This window comes from Chiloscyllium plagiosum, unplaced genomic scaffold (genome assembly GCF_037043375.1).
Source record: "Chiloscyllium plagiosum isolate Xiang-an unplaced genomic scaffold, Cpla_swu_hap1 HiC_scaffold_2, whole genome shotgun sequence".
Taxonomy (NCBI): Eukaryota; Metazoa; Chordata; class Chondrichthyes; order Orectolobiformes; family Hemiscylliidae; genus Chiloscyllium; species Chiloscyllium plagiosum.
In genome coordinates, this window is record NW_028270140.1 from 103082507 (window position 1) to 103109791 (window position 27285).

The 27285-nt window shown below is 39.8% G+C and overlaps 1 protein-coding gene across 6 annotated transcripts in view; it reads left to right on the forward strand.

Moving 5' to 3' along the window:
• kiaa0825 (KIAA0825 ortholog) overlaps positions 1–27285 on the forward strand; it is a 423025-nt gene that overhangs the window by 290991 nt on the left and 104749 nt on the right. Inside the window, exon 20 of one of the 6 annotated variants that reach the window (XM_087999242.1) lies at positions 3891–4157. The exons of 3 other annotated variants lie outside the window; for them this stretch is intronic. In XM_087999242.1, coding sequence (XP_087855368.1) covers positions 3891–4026 — 136 coding nt within the window. In that variant the 3' untranslated portion in view covers positions 4027–4157. Of the gene's footprint in view, positions 1–3890; positions 4159–27285 lie in introns of those variants that run through there. 2 more of the 6 variants (XM_087999251.1, XM_087999246.1) reach the window with 2 other exon arrangements.

Here is a 27285-nt window from a genome sequence, read left to right on the forward strand (position 1 = left end):
TTTCTCCCAGAATGAGATGAAAGGAGGAATTGAGTGAAATAAAAGTGGTTGGCACAATTAGTGCTGATGAAGGAGGGGAGATAGATGATGAGGTATAACGTATGAATGAGTGGACAACTCAGAGGGCATGCAAGGTTAGTGGTGTATGGGGATTGGATGGGCAGGTGAGAAGAAGTGAGGGAAGATGTTGTATGTGATGGTGAAAGTAGCAACCTTTGAGCCTTGATAGGAATTGTATACAGTAGATGAATGTGATGTAGTAGAGAGAAGACGGTGGCACTTAACCTTGAGAAGCACAGAAAGTAATTTACCTTCTTGTGATATTGCTGGGCACTCCTCTGGACTGTGTAAATAGCAGTGACTCAGGTAGCAGGTTCAAATCAGGCTGACAGCATCTGGTGGTGTGGTCTTTTCAGCTGGTTCTGAGAGAAGAAAATGGGTTCTTCTCCGCACCATCCCAACCACAGGACCTCCCAGTTACTGTTTGCAAAGTGGGGTGCCAATTTCCCTCTGTCCATTATGCCTGGGGCAATTGACATGAACTGCAGAGGAGGTTTGCTAGAATGTTGCCTGGTATGAAGGCTGCTAGCAAAATGAGGAGAGGTTGAGTAGATTAGGAGTATTTTCATTGGAAAGAAGGAGATTGAGGGGGGAACCAGATTGAGGCCTACAAAATGGTGAGAGGTGTAGACAGGATTTAGATTTAGATTTAGATTAGATTACAGTGTAGAAACAGGCCCTTCGGCCCAACAAGTCCACACCGACCCGCCGAAGCGAAACCCACCCATACCCCTACATTTACCCCTTACCTAACATGGATAACAAGAAACTTTTTCCCAGAGTGAAGGACTCAATTTCTAGGGGTCATGAGTTCAAAGTGAGAGGGGAAATGTTTTGGGGGGATATACGTGGAAAGTTCTTCATGCAAAGGGTGGTGGGTGCCTGGAATGTGCTGCCAGCGGAGGTGGAAGGGGCAGGACTGAAGAAGGGCTTATGCCCGAAACGTCGATTCTCCTGTTCCTTTGATGCTGCCTGACCTGCTGCGCTTTTCCAGCAACAAATTTTCAGCAGGACTGATCATGTCATTTAAGACACGATCTATACAGCTACATGAATGGGCAGGGAGCAAAGGTATACTGATCCTTAGAAAATAGATTTTAGATAGAGGATATGGATCAGCGCAGGCTTGGGGAGTCGAAGTGCCTGTTCCTGTGCTGTAATGTTCTCTTTGCACAGGGCATCTCCAGTCTGAAAGCACTTGACCAGGTACATGGCTTTGCTTTAAAAGTTGTGCCAGCACCAGGAATCCTGAAAGATTCCTGGTACTCCCTGTGACAAATGGGAAAGTACATTGAACAGGGCACTGTAGGTAAAGAAGCGAGTTGTGAAGGTAATGTGAGAAATCACACCAAGTCTCTTGAAAAGAACCCCTCCATGAAACTTGCCAAAATTAACGCAACAGATTTCTGGTAAAGTTGAGCCCATTGTTTCTAGTTTAAAGCAATCTGTGGACGATCAGTTACTTCCCATTGTATCTCCATAGAACTTAAGTTACATTCCCAAATGTCTAGAACTAGGAATTTCAGTTATTTTATGATGAGGGGTTTTCTAATTCGAAATAGCTGACAAAACTTGTCAAGTGTTTCGTCTCACTGAGCAGTATTCAACTATGTGCAGCATTGTTCTACAGACTTGTGTTGGGATTCAGCAATTATTTATGATTCGCTCAGTTAACGCAGGGAAATGATAAAACTGTGCTCTTTATTAACATATGTCCAGTGTCCACTATTATGACAGACATAAAATAATCAATAATTTCATGAGTGAATTTTGTTGCATGCATTATTTATGTTTTACTTTACATAGTGGTTTTAACTTTTCTTTCAGAGCACGCCCAGTATTTTCTATTCTAAGAGATGGTGAATTGATGCAAAGACAAAAACACATGGAAGTATCATAACCTATCACCCCATCAAGCCAAGCAATTTGTCTTAAGGAGGTGTTCTCCATAGTTACTTGTCTTCTGGTCATTCAGACACAATTTTTTTTTTAAATGTACTAATTTTAGAGTCATTCTAGGTCCTAATGAAAGACTGCTTCAGACCAACATAATTCCAAGGCAACTAGATTTTCTTAGCACTGTTATTAAAGGAATAGAAGCCAACTGTCAATTTATTTAATAACTATTTTATAATCATATTAACCAGCCGCACAAAGATGTCTTTTATAATCCTGTGACTGGACTGAGCAGTAATCTTCTAGAAGTTTCTGAAAAGTCAATGTCAGGCAATCAATCCCTCACATACATCCTGATGGAACTGGAATACTAAGCTGTTGCAATAAGTTGTTAGACAGATCATTTTCTCTTAGAAAGAAATGCAACAGAATTGCAAATTACAATTATAAGATGTCTTAATCACTTTCCAATTAGCTTATGAAATTGGCCATATCCTCAATGCAAACTTTTGACTTGATGGTAACCATTTCCTCCCACCTCCACCAGGAGGCTTGGCCACAGTATAGAACTCAATTGTCTTTTTGACAATTTTGAAAAAGCAGGGACATAGCAGGTCAGCACTGGTCTATATCACATCTACTGACACAATCAATACCCCTAATTCTGAGCTAAAAATGAAGAACCTCTAGTCTGTAATGAGCAGTAAACAGCTTGTATTTATGCATTCTGTAAGTAGAAAGCTATTTTTTTTCAAAATTGAAGTCCTATTTCAGCAAAACACTCCCCTAAATGCTATTGAAAACAAAGCAATTAAAAAAAAAGATTGCCTGCAACTCCTCAAATACTGGCTAGTCAGTCATTCCACCCCCACAAACAAATTCCAGAATGTTAACTCCAATTTGGTACTTTCTGACTCCACCTTAAAACACGAGGAGATTGATAAACTAGTATCCCTGTGCCATTTTGTATTTCAGTCATTACTAATTTAATAGTCTCTTGTCTGTTCCAATTCTATATCTCCTATTTGTAAGAGTTTCCGTAATGCAAGATTTCCCCCAGACTGAGAAGTGTTTGGAATAAACCTTAGACTGAATATTACTTTTTTTTTTAGCTAAGTCATAGAGTGGCAGTTTCATCAGTTTTGTTGTGACACCTGATGAAATTTTTCACTATATCTTACAGCACTTGCCACCAACCCAAATCTCTAAAGGCATTTTTCTCATCTGATTCTAGCTCCCTCTTATGAAGTTCTGTTTCCAGACCAAATCATCGCTAAACAGAGATCCATCAAAAGCATGGGATCCCTCTCACCCATGCCATCTTTGCAAGGCTGCTGTGTGCTGAGACAAGCTTTGGCAATCTGGCAGTGCTCATCACTGGCAATATACTAGCATAACAGCCACAAAGCCACATTACTTACAGCACACATAGCCAATATGGTTGACATATATACATACATACAACCCCATTGTCTCACCCTAATCACTATTTAACCACCAAGCCACACAGTTTGAAGAAGAGTCTCTAGACTCAAAACATTAACTCGGTTTTCTCTTCACAAATTCTGGCAGACCTGGCTGTGTATTTCTGGCAATTTGTGTTTTTGTTTTCACACAGTTTACCTATTCTTAGCTACTTTCTCTCTGAATAACCTCTCAAACTCACTGCTACTCTTCTGCCAGTGTAGATGCCACAGTTCACTCCCATAATGGCATCATAATCAATGACTGTTTAACATTTCACGATAGCTTGCTGCAGCCAGTTCTCATCTACTAGAACTGGGCTTCAATCACGTCCTTAGATGAACTCTGTCATCAAAGATGAAAACTTCCTCTTCCCCATTATTCTCATCCTCTTCCTCAGATGACTGCTCGCATTTTCCTAGTCCCTTAGCCTTCTTAAAATAACCTTGTTTCTCATTCCTATTGTGCAGATCGCAGAATGCAACGCATTCTCTCCAGACTATGCGAGAGGGCCCCACTAGACTGCTCCAAGAAGAGGGATCACATTTCAGCAAACGCATTATCCATTTCACCACAGCCCTTATCACAGTATGTGCGCCAACTTAATGAAGGTGTCATGCCAGCTGATTTACTAATACATTACATTGAAAAGTGAATGTCTGCTACACTCTGACTCCCCTCCCACCCCAGTCATTCGGCTTTTTGCTGGCATCCATTGCATTACTTACATGATGAAGCAAAGTCCTCTTCCTGCTACAGCACCTTTGGAAGTTCCATAAATCATGGATGGCTTTTGCCTGCATTTGAACCTTAACCGCATTCACTCGCATGCGGTTAAGGTTCATACAAATGGGGCGAAGAAATTATTGAAATTTACTGTTGTTGGAAGTTGAAAAATGCATAGTTGATGCATCCTCATCTTCATTGTCACAGATCAAACAAGCGTTGACTCTGCATATCATGAGTATTGTCCCAGTCATTTTCCAGTGGCATTTAGCAACTGGCGAACAGCAAGTGAAGACGTGGAACTCAGCTTTGCTGTGGACATCATCAGTGCTGGGCTCTGCCTGTTTACCAGGTACCCTGCCCCCAGCCCACCCAATGCCTCCATGCAGCCTTTTACTTCACAGTATCTCCACAGGTTCATAGAGGACTCATAGTGGGAAGGCATTGGTGGAGGCGAGATGGCGCCAAAGAATGGCGATGTTTGTTCCAGCGGCACAGCGAAGGAGACTCATGCCTCGTCACCAGGCCCATGATCCATAGCCCATAAGAGAGCACTTAACAAGAAGGACTGTAAAGTTGCACACTTGCTATATTTTTTCATTTTTCTGCCTTTATATTCGATGCTTTGGTTAATTTTTCCTGTGATGTATACAATTTACAACACTTTTCATGGTATTTTGTAACAAGATACATGTGACAATATATCAAATACACAGCCCTACTTCACAGCCATCGGCCAATCTCCACCTATCCCTGCTGCCCCCAAAATTGGCAGTCATCACATTGAATGTTCCCAGAGTAGTGGTCACATTTTAATAATATCCCCTCCCACAGCCCACCATGCTCTCTGATGCTGTTGCGCATGTCCTCCATAAATCTTGAGTATCCCCACATCACTATTTTTGACCCTTATTAATGCAGCCTCAGACTTCCTTCACCAGTCTTGACTATCTCACCCCATTTTGGCAGTGACACCTATTACTCCTACAGGCCACATCTTGAACCCTCTTCAACACTCAAAGCATGGATGCCACACCATGACCAACCAAACAGCCCCAAGACAGGATTAATCAGATCTTTGGCTGCTGTTTCTGCAGCTGGCCAACTGACATTATACAATTCCCCAACTTCTCTTGATGGCCTTCCAGCACTGAGCATTGCCCACTGTGCAGACTATAGTTGGCTGTATCCCCTGACCATAACCGGTCTGAGTAGCCAAGCCTGGATGCATATTGTGCCCATTACTGATAGTAGCAGTTCAGCTACCTCTACTTGACTGGATTATTCCCACTCATGTTCCAACATGGCTCTTTAGCTAATGCACTAACAGGCTTAACATGACAAGGCATAGATGTTTTGAGTATGCAGGTAAGCAAGTACTAAGAGAGCAAAAATGCAGCTTGACCAATCCATGACCCAGATGCTTACTTGTGCATGGAAAATTTCCTGGCAATAGCCTTTCAATGCTTATTGCTGGCACAGTTAATAGCGCAGCTCTATGCTTTCTACACATCTTGCAAATGAATTGCAGAGGTTGGCATACCAGGTGCTAATGCCTGTAGATGAGAGATGTGGATGGCTGGTGCCCATGGACTATGCCATGGGATGCTGTTTTGTGCTGAGCAACATGAAGCCTCTTCTCATCCAACAGCAAAATGAAATTGTGTACCCGCTCTAATTTCCATATCAATTCTCGGTATGTAGTCTGCTGGCTGTATTTTGTAAGGTAGCAAGGTGCATATTAATGAAGTGATATGTGCAGTTAATAAGGGAGTTAACAAATATTAAACACCCTTAACACGTTACTTGCCATTGCCTCACAAGAATCTTGCCTTGACACCCAGAACTTAGTTAAAAGATTAGCAAGTTGATCCTGGTGTCAAGTTATGCCTCTTGAGACTTCCCACACGATTCTGTCACAAATATCATCATCATAGCCAATGTCACTGAGGCTTCTGTAAGATTCCTCTTCTTCTGGTTTTATTTCACAACTATGTTGGGATAGGATTTACACACATTTGGAAAAGCTTGGCCTAATTAGGGACAGTCAGCATGACTTTGTGCGGGGCAGATCATGTCTTACTAACTTGATTGAACTTTTCAAGGAGGCGACGAATATGATCGGTGAGGGTAAAGCAAAGGATGTTGTTCACATGGAGTTTAGTAAGGTTTTCAACAAGGTCCCTCCTGGTAGGATCATCTAGAAAATGCATGGGATCCATGGTGACTTGACTACATGGATTCAGAATTGGCTTGCTCATAGAAAATCGAGGATAGTGATAGAACATAGAAGAATACAGCGCAGTACAGGCCCTTCGGCCCTCGATGTTGCGCCGATCCAAGCCCACCTAACCTACACTAGCCCACTATCCTCCATATGCCTATCCAATGCCCGCTTAAATGCCCATAATGAGGGAGAGTCCACCACTGCTACTGGCAGGGCATTCCATGAATCCACGACTCGCTGAGTAAAGAACCTACCCCTAACATCTGTCCTATACCTACCCCCCCTTAATTTAAAGCTATGCCCCCTTGTAATAGCTGACTCCATACATGGAAAAAGATTCTCACTGTCGACCCTATCTAAACACCTAATCATCTTGTACACCTCTATCAAGTCACCCCTAAACCTTCTTTTCTCCAATGAAAACAACCCCAAGTGCCTCAGCCTTTCCTCATACGATCTTTCTACCATACCAGGCAACATCCTGGTAAACCTCCTCTGCACCCGTTCCAGTGCCTCCACATCCTTCCTATAATATGGCGACCAAAACTGCACACAATACTCCAGATGCGGTCGCACCAAAGTCTTATACAACTGCAACATGACCTCAGTACTCCGGAACTCAATTCCTCTACCAATAAAAGCCAGTACGCCATATGCCTTCTTCACCGCACTATTTACCTGGGTGGCAACTTTCAAAGATCTGTGTACATGGACACCAAGATCCCTCTGCTCATCCACACTACCAAGTATCCGACCATTAGCCCAGTACCCCATTTTTTTATTACTCTTACCAAAGTGAATCACCTCACACTTAGCTACATTGAACTCCATTTGCCACCTTTCTGCCCAGTTCTGCAGCTTATCTATATCCCGCTGTAACCTGCCATATCCTTCCTCACTGTCTACAACTCCTCCGACTTTCGTATCATCCGCAAACTTGCTCACCCAACCTTCTAACCCCTCCTCCAGGTCATTTATAAAAATGATAAACAGCAATGGTCCCAAAACAGATCCTTGCGGAACACCGCTAGTAACGGCACTCCAAGATGAACCTTTGCCATCAACTACTACCCTCTGTCTTCTTCCAGCCAGCCAACCCCTAATCCAAACATCCAACTCACCCTCAATGCCATACCTCCGTATTTTTTGCAGTAGTCTACCATGGGGAACCTTATCAAACGCCTTACTAAAATCCATATACACCACATCTACCGCTTTCCCCTCGTCCACCTCCTTAGTCACCTTCTCAAAGAATTCAATAAGGTTTGTGAGGCACGACCTGCCCTTCACAAAACCATGCTGACTATCCTTGATCACATTATTCCTATCCAGATGTTCATAAATCCTATCCCTTACAATTCTCTCTAAGATTTTGCCCACAACAGAAGTGAGACTCATCGGCCGATAGTTACTAGGGTTATCCCTACTCCCCTTCTTGAACAAGGGAACCACATTTGCTAGCCTCCAATCTTCTGGCACTACTCCTGTAGACAACGAGGACATAAAAATCAAGGCCAATGGCTCTGCAATCTCCTCCCTTGCTTTCCAGAGAATCCTAGGATAAATGCCATCAGGCCCAGGGGACTTATCTATTTTCACCCTTTCCAGAATTTCCAACACCTCTTCTCTACATACCTCAAAGCCATCCATTCTACTTAATTGTGACTCAGTACTCACATTGACAACAATGTCCTGTTCCTGATTGAATACTGACGAAAAGTATTCATTCAGTGTCTCCCCAATCTCTTCAGCTTCCACATGCAACTTCCCACTACTATCCTTGACTGGACCTATTCCTATCCTAGTCATTCTTTTATTCCTGACATACCTATAGAAAGCCTTAGGGTTTTCCCTAATCCTACCAATTAAGGACCTTTCATGTCCCCTCCTTGCTGCTCTTAGCTCTCTCTTCAGGTCCTTCCTGGCTACCTTATAACTCTCAATCGCCCCAATTGAACCTTCACGCCTCATCGTTACATAGGCCGCCCTCTTCCCTTTAACAAGGGATTCCAATTCCTTATTAAACCATGGCTCCCTCACACGACCCTTTCCTCCCTGCCTGACGGGTACATACTTATCAAGGACACTCAATAGTTGCTCCTTGAACAAGCTCCACATATCAATTACGCCCTTGCCTTGAAGCTTACTTTTCCAAGCCACACATCCTAAGTCATGCCTCACCGCATCATAATTTCCCTGCCCCCAGCTATAACTCTTGCCCTGTAGTGCACACTTATCCCTCTCTATCACTAGAGTAAAAGTCACCGAATTGTGGTCACTGTCCCCAAAGTGCTCACCTACCTCTAATTCTAACACCTGGCCTGGTTCATTACCCAGAACCAAATCCAGTATGGCCTCACCTCTTGTTGGCCTATCTACATATTGTGTCAGGAAACCCTCTTGCACACATTGGACAAACACTGACCCATCTAACGAACTTGAGCTATAGCTTTCCCAATCAATATCAGGAAAGTTAAAGTCCCCCATAACAATCACCCTATTACTTTCACTCTTCTCTTGAATCATCCTCGCAATCCTTTCTTCTACATCTCTAGGACTATTAGGAGGCCTGTAAAAAACTCCTAACAGGGTGAGCTCACCTTTCCTATTCCTAACCTCAGCCCAAACTACCTCAGATGGCGAGTCTTCATCCATCGTCCTTTCCACCGCTGTAATACTATCTTTGACAAGCAATGCCACACCTCCCCCTCTTTTACCCCCACCTCTGACCCTACTAAAACATTTAAACCCTGGAACCTGCAACAGCCAATCCTGTCCCTGTTCTACCCATGTCTCCGTAATGGCCACAACATCGAAGTCCCAGGTACCAACCCATGCTGCAAGTTCACCTACCTTATTTCGTATACTTCTTGCATTGAAGTATACACACTTCAAGCCACTTTCCTGTTTACAGGCACCCTCCTTTGAAATTGATGCCATGTTCCTAACCTCCCTACACTCCAGGTCCTGCACCCTAAAGCTACAGTCTGGGTTCCCATGCCCCTGCAGAGTTAGTTTAAACTACCCCCAAGAGCACTAGCAAACCTCTCACCAAGGATACTGATGCCCCTCAGGTTCAGGTGCAGACCATCCTGTTTATAGAGGTCCCATCTTCCCCAGAAAGAACCCCAGTTATCCAAATACCGGAATCCCTCCCTCCTGCACCATCCCTGTAGCCACGCATTTAACTGTTCTCTCTCCCTATTCCTCGACTCTCTATCACGTGGCACGGGTAACAAACCCGAGACAACAACTCTGTTCGTTCTAACTTTGAGCTTCCAACCTAGCTCCCTGAAAGCCTGCCTAACATCCTCAGCGCTCCTCCTACCTATGTCATTGGTGCCAATGTGGACCACGACTTCGGGCTGCTCCCCCTCCCCCTTAAGGACCCGGAAAACACGATCAGAGATATCACGTACCCTTGCACCTGGGAGGCAACATACCAAAAGTGAGTCTCTCTCGTTCCCACAAAACCGCCTATCTGTGCCCCGAACTATTGAGTCCCCAATTACTATTGCTCTGCTCTTCTCCACCCTTCCCTTCTGAGTAACGGGGACAGGCTCCGTGCCAGAGGCCTGAGCCCCGTTACTTACCCCTGGTAAGTCGTCCCCCCCACAAGTATCCAAAACGGTATACTTGTTCTTGAGGGGAACGGCCGCAGGGGGTCCCTGCACTGGCTGCTTCCTCCCAGTCCCCCTCACTGTCACCCATCTATCTGCCACCTTTGGAGTTACTACTTCCCTAAAGCTCCGATCTATGACCCCCTCTGCCTCCCGAATGATCCTAAGTTCATCCAACTCCAGCTCCAGTTCCCTAACACGGTCTTGGAGGAGCTGGAGATGGGTGCACTTCCTGCAAGTGTAATCAGCAGGGACGTCCATGGCATCCCTCACCTCAAACATGTTGCAAGAGGAACATTGCACTGCCTTCACTGCCATCCCTCTGAAAGTAACCTTTTATAAAAAAAAACTGGGTCTAAAGAATACAACAAGCAAAATGCAGCACTTACCTACTTACCACAACGGGTCTTATTATTTAGGTTAGAGGAGGAGGGCGGGTGGGAGGCACTACCTCTGTAGTGCCTCGGGTTCTTCTCCTGCGCGCTTTACAAGGGAAAAAAAACCTACCCGGCTGCCCCTCCGGTCTTCGTCACTTCCCCCTGCTGATAGAAAGGTGTTTTCAGGCAAAAGGTCCATGACTAGTGGTGTTCCGAAGGGATACATACTGGGACCTCTGCTGTTTGTGATATATATAAATGACTTGGATGAAAATATAAATGGGTGGGTTAGTAAGTTTGCGGACAATACAAAGATAACTGGAGTTGTGGATAGTGAAGAAGGTTGTCAAAGGATACAGCAGTATATAAATCACTTGCAGATATGGGTGGAGAAATGGCAGATGAAGTTTAGCCCGGACAAGTGTGAGGTGCTGCACCTTGGTAGATCAAATGTGAAGGAAAGGTTTACAGTTAATTGCAGGACTCTGAACAGCATTGACATACAGAAGGGTTCAAGTCCATAGCTCCCTGAAAGTGGCCACAGCAAGTAAATAGGGTGTAAAGAAAGCCCATGGTCAGGGAATTGAGTACAAGAGTCAGAATGTTATATTGCAGCTTTATAAGAGTTTGATTAGGCTACACTTAGAGTATTATGTTCAATGCCGGTTGCCATATTACAGGAAGGATTTGGAGGCTTTGGAGAAGGTGCAGAAGATGTTTACCAGGATGCTGGACTAGAGGGTAGGAGTTATAAGGAGAGGCTAGAAAAATTTTGGATTGTTTTCTCTTGAGCAGCAGAGGGTGAAGGGAGACTTGATAGAAATTTGTAAAATTATGAGATGCATAGATAGTTGAAATGTCTAATACTAGAGGGTATGCACTTAAGGTAAGCAGGAGAAAATTCAAAGGAGATGTGAGGGGCAAGTGTTCACACAGAGTGGTATGAGTCGGGAACATACTGCCAGAGGTGGTGGTGGTAAAGGCAGATACTTTAAGAACATTTAAGGGACTTTTAGATAAGCTCATGAATATGCAACAATGGAGAATATGGACCAAGGGCAGGCAGAAGGGATTAGTTTCATTTGGCATCATGTTCGGCACAACATATGGGCCAAAGGGTCCATTCCTCTGTTGTACTGTTCTTTGTTCTAGGTCCTTATGAAGAAACAACTCATAAACAGAGGGAAGGGGAAAATGCACCTTAATTTTTTTTTAAAGGAGGAGTAGTAATTAAATAATTTGGTTATAGGCAGTTGTTGAGAATAGGACAGAGATTTGTTTTAAAACTCACCATATATTTTGAACAGTATGGAGAGAAGCAGACAGGAAAGCACAACTGTAAAGAACAGTGGAATGCAAGCTGACAAAGCAAGAGATTAAAAGTGTACTTTTCCACTCCTAAGAAGCAATGGAGAACATGACAAAGAAGGCCAATTAGATTGGTTTCCCATCAGCTCAGTAGTTAAGTTCTGTGGGAAAGCCTATCGCTGATCTTCTCCTGATCCACCACAATTAAGACACTTACATAGCCAATTACCAACCAGTCATTCTATCAGAACCACAATGGCTTCAGTTCCAAGGAGGATGAGAAAGAGCCAGTCTATCTGACTGGAAATGGATTGTCAGGGCAAGTTGTCAGTTTGGGGTGGGTTACGGGTATACCTCAATCTATTTGCACTATTTTGTGCACGATTGAAAGATTGAACTTAAGTTAGGAGAATGGTGTCGGAGGACCACTCTTCCTACTTACACTGATCCTGGTGTGTTGCTCTCTCCCCAGTCAACATCTACTTTAATAAGCACTTCCTCCATCTGCGTTTCTGGAGGTTGCTGTTCCGTACATGACCTTTATCATGGTGCTGCCAGGTTGCTCATGTGCCGATTTCTGATTCGATAGCAGTTCCAGATTGGCAGAACTTTCTGCTCTGGATTTGTAATTCTGGGAGAAAGCCTACTGACTGGCAATTAGCAATCTGCTTGAGATAAGATCCTGTATCTTTCTGACTAAGTAGATGACAGATTATTCTTTGCGCAGCTTTCTGCTTAGTCTGAAAATGAGAAAATAATATTACCATAAGTCTTACAAAGTAAAATAAAATTAATAAGCTTCGTTAAGTTGTATGAAAAGTACTTGCGTGCCTATTATGACAGTGGTAAATATGAATTTTTGATTTCCATCATCTGATTTTAATACCTAGATCTTTAATGGATTAAGATTGTTTTAGAAAAAGAAAACTACTGACTTAAAATGTCTATAGCAGTATCCTGACCAGATTCAACCAAGTCTGTAACTGTCAATAAACAAGAATGACATTTGAGCTAAAATCAATATTATAAAAAGCTGTTGAAACTCAGATCAGTACATCCTGTTGATTTACACCTGTCTGCAAATTTCACATATTGGAATGAAAATTGCCTGCAGATTATCTATCTTATAAAGGCTATGAAGCCAAACATGGGAGAGCACAAGTGAACAGCATTTCAGGCAACAACTTTTGAAAAGTGAGAGAAAAGGGATGATGGACTCAGAACAGCAGAATTGGAAGGCTTGTTTTCTATCCCTGTTTCTCTTAGCCTCTCAATAAATAATGTGATGAGGGAAGTCTGACAAACATTAATCCACTGAGAATTTAGAGAAATCTACAAATTTCACTAGAGCTGAGAATACAAGATGTCAATGAGATAACTGTGGTCTCAGGTTAAAAATTGACACCTCAAAGACTCTTAAATACTTTTAAAAGTGCATGTTCTTAATCATCCTTTTGAACTGGATACTCTCCCCTTTTTAAAAAAACATTGTATCTGTGTGTGTATGTTTAATGTCATAGAGTCATAGAGATGTACAGCACGGAAACAGACCCTTCAGTCCAACTCGTCCATGCTGGCCAGATATCCCAACATAATCTAGTCCCACCTGCCAGCACCCGGCCCATATCCTTCCAAACCCTTCCTGTCCACATAACCATCAAAATGCCTCTTAAATGTTGCAATTGTACTAGCCTCTACTACTTCCTCTGGCAGCTCATTCCATACATGCACCACCCTCTGTGTGAAAAAGTTGCTCCTTAGGTCCCTTTTATATCTTATATCTTTCCCCTCTCACCCTAAAACTATGCCCTCTAGCTCTGGACTCCCCCACCCCAGGGAAAAGACTTTGTCTATTTATCCTATCCATGCCCTTCATAATTTTGTAAACCTCTATAAGGTCACCCCTCAGCCTCCAACGCTGCAGGGAACACAGCCCTAGCCTGTTCAGCCTCTCCCCATAGCTCAAATCCTCCAACCCTGGCAACGTCCTTGTAAATCTTTTCTGAACCCTTTCAAATTTCACCACATCTTTCCGATAAGAAGGAGACCAGAATTGCATGCAATATTCCAACAGTGATCTAACCAATGTCCTGTACAGCTGCAACACAACCTCCCAACTCCTGTACTCAATACTCTGACCGATAAAGGAAAGCAGACCAAATGCCTTCTTCACTGTCCTGTTCTTGGGATTAGTAAATAATAAAATTCCTTTTCCTTTTGCTCAAGTAAGCCTTATAATTATCTCCTTAAATTTGACTAGTATTATGTTTTAATTGAAATGTGTTATAGTTTTTTATAAAAATAATTAAATATATTTGTTGAGGCCAACTAAAGTGATTAAAAGAGAGAAGCCAATTAATTACTTTTTGACTGGTTTCAATATGCCCATGCAAGGTTTCTCCTCAAGAATCAAAGCTTTTTCAAACATAATTGTGATACCTATTCGATTCTTTCTGTGTTGAATGTGTAATCTAAATATTGCATTCAGTAGGTGTTATATCACTATCCAACAAGGCCAAGATACGGAAGTAAGACAAAATTCTTTACTTACACTCTAGCACCTCTGCCAGTGAAATGCATTAATGTCAACATGGATTAGTCATATCCTTTTGAGTCATATTCACAAATGCAAAATACACAAATACAAACTTTATTTCAATGAATTTTAGTGTTCTTTGACAGAATTATATTACTTTCTGCTTCTTGTGATAATCACACAATATCTAGAACTTCAAGGAAAAGCTATTCCTTTTACATTATAAACACCCTTAAATGGCTTTCAAGCAGATCTTTGATTTTCATAATTTCTGAAACAATGACTGATATTATCATATTTGATTAAACATTATTATTTTTTTAGATTCCCAACACATCAATAGTATACAGTGGTGTTAAAATTCAGGTTGATTAACCTGGATAGGCTCCTATCTCAAATTTCCAGGACAAACAAGAGAAAGAGTTTCTCCATATTCTTACCAGTTCAGATCAATGTACTTTTCAAGTCCATAATGTAAACACTGAAAAGATATTCCTCCTCATCACTATCTTAAATGGAAAATCCCTTATTTTGAAACTGCTTTCTAAGTTTTAGCTTCCCAGTAAGAAGAAACAGCCTCTCAATGTCTATTTTGTCAAGGCCCTCAGACATTTATATGTTTATATATTTTGATGTTTCAATATGATCACTTCTCATTCTTCTATCTGTTCAACTTTTTCTCATTGGCATAAATGGTTATGAGGATAGTATGGGTAAAAGGCATTGGTTGTATTAAATAGCAGACCAGGCTTGACAGGCTGAATGGCATTCTCCTGTTCTTATGTACGGTGTTCTTTTGTTCTCTGACCTGCATCCAATACAGTATGCCCTTCTGTATACACTTCTATATTTGCAAGGAGGAAGGTTTTAATTTCAGAATTTAGTAATGGGATAATCTATGTCATTATGAGTAAATAAACCATAACTCAAAGTTTTGGAATAGGATCAGTATTTCTGTAATGAATGTCAGGACACCGGCAATGCACAGTGTAAATGTTGTAATCACACCTATAAGGCAGAAGCATAATGCTCGTAAAATAATGTGTACTAATTTGAGCTGTCCGCCTGAGTCTCTGGTTTCTCTGATGAGGTTATCTACACCAGGAGAGTAATTTTAACTTTTGGCAGTAGTGTAAAATGGCCAAAATTAGATTTGTTGCCCATTATACAATTGAGCTTGGTCAATTTTCCATTAAGTTACTAGAAAAAGAAATTTTGGTGGAATATATAACAAATGGCCAATCTAATTAAAATCCCTGGACATGACAAAATAATTTCAGAGACATTTGATTTTTTTATTCACATTTAGTTCAGACATTAAAATGTTGGCATTCCCAGCAGCTAATTTTAAGACTTTGTTGCATTGGTGAAAGCCTTGCAAATTATGAAGCACCTTAAAGTTTACAAGTACTAATCTAGCAGTGAAGCCAACCAAAAACAGCTGAATTTGATGTAAAGTAACGGGGTTCCTAAGTAGTTGAAAAACATTGCAAAAAAGAGAATAAGTTCATGGATTCATACAATGTAATGTGTTACTTACCTTTGTAAATATAAAATCAAGGAAGTCATGGTTTTGCCTCAACTAAAGTACAGTGTACAATGTTGAGCATCATACAGCATGGTAAGACCACAGAGAAAGTATTTATTAAAATATTTATCAAGATAAGAACAGTGTCGATGGATCAGTTAAATGGAAGGATTAGAGAAGCTGTTATTTTTCTCCTTCCAGCAGTGAAAATTAAAGGGACATCTGTTAGAGGTATTCAAAATTATGAGAGATTCTGCTACATGAGGTAGGAGAAACGCTTGCGTCTGGGTCATGGATCAATAAACTGAGGTCCTAGATTTAAAATAATTCATAAAAGAACCGGAGGGAAAAAAGGAGATATGTTTTCACATTGAGAGTTATTAAGATCTGGAACAAGGTGGTAGGAGCAGAATTTTTGCAGAGGGTTTTTCAAAGGCTTTTAGGTAAATTCTCAGATTAACTTTGAGTTTTAGAGCAAAAGATGAAATGTGGAACTAAATTACACAATCTTTTTCACAAGCACGACAGGCTAGCCTTCTGTGTAGTAAGATTATATGATTCTACTTTAAATAATATATAGGAAATAGCAAATAATAAGCAAATGATAATTATACTACGTAAAAATTAGTTGTCTTTAAACTGTCAAATGTTTTTGGAATATATGCTTGTTTCAGTAGTAATGGTTGTCAAAAAGCTCACTTGAAGCTTTATTTTTATAGCATGTCTATGTTTGTCAGCTGTGCAAAGAACATTATATTTATACAGGTATGATTTTGTCATCTACATTCCAGGACAGCTTGTACAAGAAACTACAAATGCAGTACCATAATATCCTATTAATTGACTTATGCACATTCCCAGTTTTAAGGGACTACCTGCAGTCATTATCTCCTCTTCTGTTGCTGCACCAACATGACTGTACATTTGAAATTTCTTCTCTAACTTTATCCTAATAGGTGTGCCCAGTACTCTCTCCCATGAACTGCCAAAAAAGTGTGATCTATTTCTTTTAATGACCACAAAGGAAATCATGACAAAGCATAAAGTAAAAGAAAAAGGCTCAAAATATTTGGCCTAGAATTTCTGCTTGAGTGTACTGTTTCTTACATTGGTGTAATAAGAACAAATGAATTGGCCTGACTCACCAGAATTTTATTGCTTTGTCTTTATTAAACTTGATGTAAAGAGAAGTTACATACCAGGTCCTCCTCCGAATTCAATGCCTCTTTATGTATTACAGTAGACATCTCTTTGGATATTGTCTGACCAAAAACTAAACATCAATGACAACAAACAACTTAATGAGTTACACCCAAGTCACTTATTCTTTCTCCGTGGTTCCCATTTGGCATATAACCTTATATGGTGCTTCCCCTTCAAGAAATGTCCTTCATACCAGACATGCCTTTAATAATGAATAACTTGCTACCTTCAAACCACAATTAGTCCAATTCACTGGCTAGACTAACTCTCTCAAATCAACTTCCTTTCAAGTTTCAATATTTTTCATTTTTGGAATAGAATATATGTAATTAATTAACAAATATCCTTTCCTTTTGTCCACTGCTCCATTTTTTGTTTTTTTTTATTATTGTATTGCTTTAGCTATCCAATCCTCATTCCTCAAGGCCTTTTATTCTCGGTTGCCATTTCGCAGCGAGCATTGCAATGTTCAGATAAGTAATATAGTGCAATAGACCACAAAAAGCCAAAGGTATCTCTCTCTGTAAGAGAGAGAATTTATTACATAGAGGGTAACCACTCCATATGTTTATGATAAGGTGAGAATTCAGGCTTCAACGAACTACCACAGCCAACATAGAGATTAATGCATTATTGACTTTATTCTGCACCACGCAATTTATCAAAATTTTCATCTTGCATCATCTTTCATCTTGTTAGGCCAAATTGCAAAAATACAAATCAAGAGAAAAAACAACACTTATACTGTATGACTATGAGGTCAGTATGTGGGAGACTTTGGCTGAATGATAAAGGGGCCGAGTGAGTATATCTGGGAATTTGGTTCGAAATAAGAATTCAGCGCAGCAGGAAAAAGAGGTTCTTCAGTAAAATTTACTGCAAGAAGTGTGCTGAATGGGGAATTTCATGAAGAGATTTGAGGAGGTTCTTTTATTCCCTTCTCGACTTTCTCATTAGGTTTATTGGTTGGTAAGCTACTAGGAACTGTGTTTAAATGACAGTAAATTAGAGAAGTATATTAGGTATAAAGGAATTGTTATTGTTAGATTTAATTGTTAAATATCAGAAATAAGGGCAAGTCAGGGTCAATAGAAAAAAAGTAACATTAAGTAATCCAAAGCAGAATAAAGGTAACATTAAGGATGTAATCAAGATCTGGCAGATCAGCTCGGTTGAGTGGAATGTGTGGTCTATAATATTTCAGACATCATGGACCATGCTGGCGTCCTGGATGACCATATATGCAGGAGGTGCTACCAGCTGTGGAAACTTGAACTGTGGCTTTCAGAATTCGAAAGGCAGCTGGACTCACTGTGGTGCATTTTTAAAGCTGAGTGTTACATTGGTAGCACATTCAGAGAGATGGTCACATCACAGCCTAAAGACCGAGAGGCCTGAAGGAAATGGGTGATTGCCAGACAGTCCAAGAGAAACAAGCAGGTAGTGTAGGAGTTTCGTGACATCCCATTTCCAAATCCATTTTCTGTTTTGGAAATTGATGAGGGTGCTAGTTCCTGAAAAGGTGCGGTCACAGCTATGTTTGTGGCATTACAAATGTCTCAGCTGTACAAGAGAGGAGGAAGAAGAAAGGAAAATAAATTGTTAAAAGGAATTTGTTAGGCAGTGCTACAGGCATGATTTTCTGTGGCCATAAATGTCTATCTATGTTGCCTTGGTACTAATGTCAAGGTTATCACAGAAGAGCTGCAGGACATTCTTCTAGAGCTAGAGATTGTGGTCCATGTTGGTATTATTGACTTAGGTAGAAAAGGAGAAGTAGTCCTAAAATGAGAATTTAGTGTGCGAGCAAGTAGAATATCAAAAATAGTAATTTCCAGATTATTCCCCGTGCCATGTGCACGAGTACAGAAATAAAAGGATAAAGCAGATGAATGTGTGGCTGGAAAGAAGGTGCAGGAAGGAGGACCTGCTCAATGAAGGACAAGACTAAGTGTTAAATATTCTTGGGTAAAATATGTTCAGGAAAGATAGAAAAGGAGGAGAGGTTCCAGTATTAGTTAAGGAAAACATCACATTGCTAGTAAAAGAGGATGTCTCAGAGGTTCATAATCAGAATTAATTTGGCTAGAACAAAGGAACAAAAAGTGTGCAATTAAGTTGGTCAATTTGATCTTCAGATGTAGATGAAGAATATACAAGAAGGGGAAGGATGTAGAAGAATGAGTGTACTGGGAAATTACAGTGAGATGAAAACATGGAGTATTTACAATAGGAGACTTTAATGATTCAAATACAGATTGGGATATTGGTAGTTTAAAGAGTAGCTAGGGGCAAGTGTTCTTAGGTAGTATTCAGGAGAATTTCCTACAGCATTGTGTGTCAAGTCCAACAAAAAAGATACACTTGTTGCATCTGGTCCTTGGAAATGGGATGATCCAAACAAGAATAGTACCAATGGGCAAACAATTAGAAGATAGTGTTTATTGTATCATATGGTTTAAGGTGATGGTAGAGAATGACAATGGTCAATCCTGAGTAAGAAAAATCAATTGGTGGAGTGCTGAATTCAACAGGACAAAATTGGAACCAGGCAGGAAAAGAAAAAGGTAATGCAAACAAGCTCAGAGCTCCCTGGATGACAAAGGAAATAGAAATTAAAATAAGTAACAAGAAGTTTGTTTATGACTTGTGTCAGGTAGACAATATAACTGAGAACCCGAAAGAAATACAGAAGGTTCAGAGAGGAGACAGAAAAGCAAAAAAGGGAAGCAAAGAAGAATTATGAGAAAAGATTAACAACCAACATAAAAGGGGATCCCATAGCTGCTTATTGGTATCTAAATAGTAGAAAATGATAAAAGGAGGAACATGGCTAATTGGAAACCGAACATGGGAATTAAATATGGAGTTAGGGGCATGGCTGATTGAATACTTTCTATCTGTCTTTACCAAAAAGGTAGATGCTTCCAGGCCACGGTGACAGCTGAGAAAACTCTGGTGCCAGAAGGCATAAGCGTTAGATAGATTGTTAGTAATTAAAGTTGAAAAGGCACCATGACCCAATGAGATGCAGTCAATGATATTAAAGATAGTGATAATTTAAATTACACAGGCTCTGGCCATAATCTTTCAATCTTGAGATTCAATGAATGTGCCAGAAGACTGGAGAATTGCAAATAACACACCCTTCTACAATAGAAAGGTTGTACAGATAAGCCCAGCAATTAAGGTCAATTAATGTAACCTCAGTGGCAGGAAAGTTCCTGGAAACAATTATTTGAGTTAGTAGTCAAACGAAAGAAAATGGATTGATTAGCCAGAACCAGCATGGATCTTTAAATGAGCAATTAGGTTGAAATAACATACTGGAGTTTTTTTGCTAACAAAAAAATCAATGACGGTAATGCTAGTATTTGGTGTACATGGACTTCCAGAAGGTGTTTAATATAGTACCACACAACAGACTTGTAAGAAAAGTTATAGCTCTGAAATAAAAGGGGCAGTAACACGGTGAAAACAAATTGGCTGGGTGAAAAGAAGCAGAGAGTAATGGTTAGTAGATATTTTTCGGGATAGGGAAATATTTGTAGGAGAGTTCTACAGGATCAGTATTGGGACCATTACTTTTCCTGATATGAGACTTTTTTGGGATCATGATTGTAGGCCTCTGGAATCAATTCATTTCATTGTTTGCTGCAAGATAAGGCCAGGAAGGAAAGGATTAAAGATGACTTCCAAGATTTACATCTAGTTTATTTAATATTTGTTCCTTAAAGACCTTAATTGCACCTGTATATTTTGGAAAATTTTTAATTTTCTTCCTCACCTTCATACTACTACCAAGGAGTTTTCTGTGACCTTGCAAGGTGTTCACTTGAGTTTGGTAGTTCAATTTAGATAACTATCTGAATCGCTGGACCCACCCTGGCGAGAAGACCCATTAGTGGTGCAGTCAGCACTCTGGGAGGAAAGCTGCTGTGTGATTCTTGGGCCACCGATCATAAAAACAGGCTGAGTGTGGATTTGGGCCGTACTAGTAAGGAAGGCAAGATGAAGGGTGAGTGAGCACACCCACACCACCCAACTGACAGTCTTAAAGTAGTCATCAATGTAATTATTTATGCATATGCTAGACAGCGAAGTATGTTTTTTGCTAGGCAGAAGTGTGTGCAATTAAGGGGGATTATAGCTTTCTAAATACATTATCAGCTCAACTCATTAATATTCAGCTTCCTGTTTTATCAAGCGCACCAAAGAAATTAATTGTTGAAAATTTGCAACTTGGAAGACAAAGCAGGTACCTGCTGACTTCAGCTCACTGCTGGGTGCAAATCATTTCAATTTTCTTCAGAATGAAACAACATCTCAGAGCATTATCCATGGGCACCTCTATAAGGTCACCCCTCAGCCTCCAACACTAGGAAAACAGCCCTAGCCTATTCAACCTCTCCCGATAGCTCAAATCCTCCAACCCTGGCAACATCCTTGTAAATCTTTTCTGAATCCTTTCAAGTTTCTCAATATCCTTCTGATAGGAAGGAGACCAGAATTGCACGCAATATTCCAACAGTAGCCGAACCAATGTCCTGTACAACCGCAATATAACTTCCCAACTCGTATACTCAATACTCTGACCAATAAAGGAAAGCATACCAAACAACGTCTTCACTATCCTATCTACATGTGACTCTACTTTCAAGGAGCTATGAACCTGCATTCCAATTATCTCCTCTTCAATTGCTGCACCAACATAATTAAATAATGATGTATGATCACAAAATCCTTGCTTTTAAAATTAAACTTGCATTTAATTGGGAACTTGAAGTATATTAAGTACCTTTTCCCTGAATATTTTCTCGATAAGTTAATCAGCTTTAGGAAAACTGAATCAACCAAGATTGTTAACAGTAACTTTTCATTCAAATGTATAGTTTTTCATTTCTCACATATCTCACCTCTTGAACATATATGTGTAAGTTTGGCACTTCATGGTGAAAGATGACATTGATGAAAATTGGAACCTTTTGTTTCTTTATGTATGAATATGTTGGATCAAGGTACTTGTAGGTCAGCTATTTCATGGATTAGTGGTATTAGCATTATATCTGTACTGAATCAGTATTGTAGTTCAGCACAAGCCTCAGAACCACAATTCTTATGTGCTGTTTCTTTTACACACTGCACATATTTTTGTGACTTCCCTTGAGTTTATAGTCTTGACACTAGAATCTCTGTGCTCTGACAGTCGAGTCATAGCATCTCATGTATTCATGCGTATGCATCCTGGAATGTCAATTTAAAATTTTCATGGTATGTCACGTAACATGCTGAGACCACCATGAAGATCAGGAGAGAATGATTAGTTTATCAGTTGTGAGATTATCAGTTGCTTAAGGGCTGTTGGCTGAATTAAATTTACATAAGTACATTCTAATAGTTTGAAACATAACAATTAATTACAAGTTTTGGCCTTTAGAAACTGCACAAACAGAAGTGCAGCAAGGTTTTCTCCCACAGTCCAAAAATGTGCAGGTTAGGTGGTTTGTCCATGCTAAATTGCCCATAGTGTGCATGGATGTGCAGGCTGGATGATTCAGCCTGGGAAATGCAGGGTTACAGGGATAGGGTGGAGGAGTGAGTCTGTGTAGGATGCTCTTTGAAAGGTCGCTGTGAGCACAATGGATTGATTGGCCTACTTCCACACTGTAGGAATTCTGTTCTATTCTAAGTATGCTATGGCATATGGCAACGTGAGCCATTTTGCAGAAATTATGTACCCATTTCTCCTGCAAGGGTAAAAAAGAGTGCAATAAGGCACTGTAGTACACTTTGGAGGGTACATCTTTCCATGTCAATGAACACTCACTGGCATTATAACTTTGAGCTAATTTGAACATTTAGAAAGCACCCTAACTAAATAATAGATAAGGAGACCAAAACTACACACAATACTCCAGATATGGTCTTACCAAAGCCCTTTACAAACTTACTGTTTGCTTCTTTACTGCCTGCTTCACCTGGAAGCTTATTTTGAGTAACTGGTGTACAAGACACCCATGTCTCATTGCATCAGCCCCATTCCCAATCTATCACTATTCAGGTAGTAATCTTCCTTTCTGCTTTTGCTACCAAAGTGATAACCTCACATTTATCCACATTATATTTCATGTCGTTGGCTGTTCACCATTACTTGTACAAGCCATACTGAAGCATCTTTGCATTTCCCTTACAGTTCACTTTCCCATCCAGATTGTGATGTTTGCAAACCTGGAGAAATTACAGTTATAGTTCCCTCATCTAAATAATTAATGTATATTGTGAGTAGCTAAGATCCAAGCACTGATCCCTATGGTTCACCACTAATCAGTGTCTGTCACTTTGAAAAATACCTATTTATTCCTAATTTTTGTTACCTGTCTGTGAATCAGTTCTCTATCCACAAATTTTAATTTACATGCAAATCTGTTCTGCAGGCCCTCATTGAAAACCTTCCAAAAGTCCAAGTGACCCGGATCTACCGGCTCCCCCTTATCTACTCTACTAGTTGCGTTCTCAAAACAAAAATTCCAATGGATTTTGAAGCTTGAATTCCCTTTCATATATCCAGGCTGCATCTGTCTAATCCTGTCACTGTTCGAAGTGTTCTGCTATTAAATCTTTTATAATAGAATCTAGCATTTTCCAGGCTAACTGGTCTGTAATCCGCTGTTTTCTCTCTACCTCCTGTTTTAAGTAATGGGCTGACATTAGCTATCCTCTAATGTATAGGAACTGTGCCAGTGACTTTTGAGTCTTAAAAGATGACCACTAATGTATCCACTACTTGTAGGACTATTTTCTTAAATATTCTGGAATTTAGATTCTTGTGTGCTGAGGATTTGCCAACCTTTAATCCCGTCAATTTCCTGAACACAATTTTCCTGTCATGTTTGATTGACCTTCCTAAAAACTGGGTAGCCTGGATATTCAGTTTCTGGTCACCCTGCAGCCATATCTCTGAAGAGCCTTGTTGAGTTACTGCAGTGCATCTTGTAGATGGAATGCACTGCAGCTACTGGTAAGCCCGAGATAGTGGGGATTCATCAAAGGTAATGGCACTGAATATGAAAGGACCATGGTTATATTCCCTCTTGTTAAAGATGGTCATTGCCTGACATTTGAGTGGCATGAATGTTACTTGCCACTTGTTAGCTCATTAATTACACTTTGTAGATTTCATTTAAAAAGTTTTATACCTGTTTTATCTTGTTTCACCACAGGCCTCTGTTCTAAACCTCAGTTTGGTATTTGTCAGTTTACTTATCCACAGAATTCTACCCTTTGATCATCCTTTGTAACATTTAGCAATACATCTGTTTTTTACTCTATACATTCTTTATTTGAAGATTTTCCTCTATTGATCTATAGTCACTTTTTTTGCTAATATTTCTGTCCAATTTAAATTCCTTCTGACTGACATTTTCTTTTCCCAGTCGAGGGAACTTATTTCACTTGTGCTACGTATTGCTTCCACATCTTAACATTGTTATTAAGATTGTTGTTGCTATCTCCTAACTGTTCTCCTAATTGCTTAAGTTATTTGCACAGCCTGTAGACATTGCCAAAGAGTTTAGAAAGAACTCTATTCTATTGTTTCATCATTTTGTGGTCACATTAATTCAGAATATGTCAGGGGTTTAAGATCACAATTTGGTCACGGATATTAATATTTTAGCTGGACCTTTCAGTTCAATTTTGCTTTAACATTTGCATTTATTCATTCATTCACAACGAATGGTTAAATGAATCATTGATAATACAAATGGGTTAAAGTTCGTTTTGAAGTAAATGACTATTTCAAGCTCCAGTCAAATCTGTTCTTTAGGCAAATATTAATTTTGCACAAATATTTTGTGTTAAGGCTACTGATGATAAATATTGCTTGCATTGTGTTGTTAATCTTACTTATTATTTAGTGCAGGATAAATTTCCATTAAAAAAAAAGGACTTAACTCAATGAACACACATTAGTTTGCATCATTTTGTTTTTCACTGGTTAATACTATCTGAAATAAGTGTTCAATCATCATTTAAAGTAAGAATAAATGTCTACTCTCATAAACAAACAGGTAGAAAAAGATTTTATTCTGACATTATTGTATGTTTCTTTTACTAAATGCAGTAGTATTCCTTCAAGCAGACTGCAACCAAGTGATAATTAATATAAACTCTAATTCAAGAAGTGATGTTTGAATTGATATACTGTCATCAGTATCCTCTCTGTCAAAATGAAACCTCGACAGAGGTTTAACACCCTGGAACAGGTCATCATACTGTCAAACTCTCTAGTCTATTGGTATTTATCTTCAACCAGGCAAAGCATTATGAGCAAGAGTAAAAGAGAAATAATTACAAATGAAGAGTGACATGGACTGTGAATAGAACATATGTTAGGCTAGGCCGCGATGTCAGTGAATTATATCGTTCCTTGATGAAGTGGCAGTGGGGCTGAACGGGCCCATTTTAAACCTTGATGTATTTTATCTCGGCTTTATTTGCAATGTCATCTGCAGAAAAAGACTCTGGATAATTGAGAGTCAGTTCCAATCTGCATGACTTGGACTTTAAGTACAGAATAAATGTGTGATTATTCGGTGTAAACAAGAATACTCAGGGATGTACTGTTGTTACTAAACAGCAGTATGCAACACCTGTATAAGATTTCATGGACAAAAATTCAAGGTGTTGATATTTTTCTGACTAATTACTAGAATGCTGAAAAGTGCAATGTAAGTATGAGTAATACATTTACATTTTGATTTGCTAATCTAAAAGATTTATACTTATACAGTATGTTCCACAACCACTGAGAATCTCAAAGTGCTCTACAGCAATGAAATACTTCTGAAGTGTTGTTGTAATTGAGGAAATGTACCAGTGAACCTGCACACAGCAATCTCCCATAAATAGCAATTTAATAATGATAAGTCTGCAGGGAAATCACAGTGATGTGCAATGGCTCTGCGGTTAGTTCTGTGCCACGGACCTGGGTTTGATTCCAGCTTGGGTGACTGTGTGGAGTTTGCACATTCTCCCCATGATTACATAGGTTTCCTCCCAAAATCGAAAGATGTGCAGGCTAGGTGGATTAGACATGGGAAATGCAGAGTTACATGGAATGAATAAGGGTTGGGTCTGGATGGAATCTTCTTTGGAAAGTCAGTATGGAATAAATGGGCCAAATGGCCTGCTTCCATCCTGTAGGGATTCTATGATTCTATAAAATATTGATTGGATAATGTTAGAATAAAGGGTAAGGAGGGATATGAATTTCTGAACAACGTTCAGCAGTACTTTCTGGATCAGTATGCTCTTGGCACAACTGGAAGAAGGCATTATTGGAGCTGGATAATGAATTGGACCATTTGTCTGCAGGGGAATATTTGAGGAAGAGTCGTTGTCTTATCATAAAATTTGGATTAGTAATGGAAAAGAACAAGGGAAAATCTAATTTGAATTTCTAAATTAGGAAAAGCTGCTTTGATGTAATGAGAAGGGAAAAATCCAGAGTAAGATACAACGAGGAACCAAAAAGAGAAACTGTTATTGAACAATGAGCAATCTTTAAGGGAGAGATATTTCAGATACAGCTTTACTTTGGCAAAGGTAAGACAGTCAAAAACAGGGCTCTTTCAATAACAAAGGAGACAGATTGTAATGAAACTAAAAGGAGAATGTATGATACATGCCAGGTAAGTTCTTCAAGTCAACCTGGTCAAATATTGTGAGAGCAAGTGAAGATGTAAAGAAGACTGACAGATATTGGCAGTCAACATAAATCTTCTACCAGCTCATAAACAGTAAGTGGTCGAATGGCCCATATGAGAGTCAGAGATTATGGCAAATGTTTAGGGTTCCAAGGTATGGTTGGAATACAATTGTTTGTATTAGTGTCTATTAAGGGAGAGGAATCTGACAAACTTTCAATAAAAACAGAGAAAATGAAGGTAATGTATGGTGTGAAAATTGAAAGAGAGAATATGCTGGAAAGACTGGATATGCTTAGGGTAGATAAGTCACCTGGTCAGGCTGCCCAACATTCAACGCCTCAACCTTATGTTAATTTTTTGATTCATCTATGGATGTTGGCATCACTGGCTAGGCCATCCTAATTCCCTGGAGTCACAAGGCTAACCCACTTAAGGAAGACAGATTTCCTTCCCTAAAGGACATTAGTGAACCAGATGGATATTTATAACGATTGATAGGAGTTACGTGGTTGCCATTAGACTAGTATTTTATTGAATTCAAATTATTGACTATGGTGGTATTTAAACCCATGTTTTCAGAAGCACAGCTTGGATTATTAGTCCAGTGACATTACCACCACCTCCTTAATC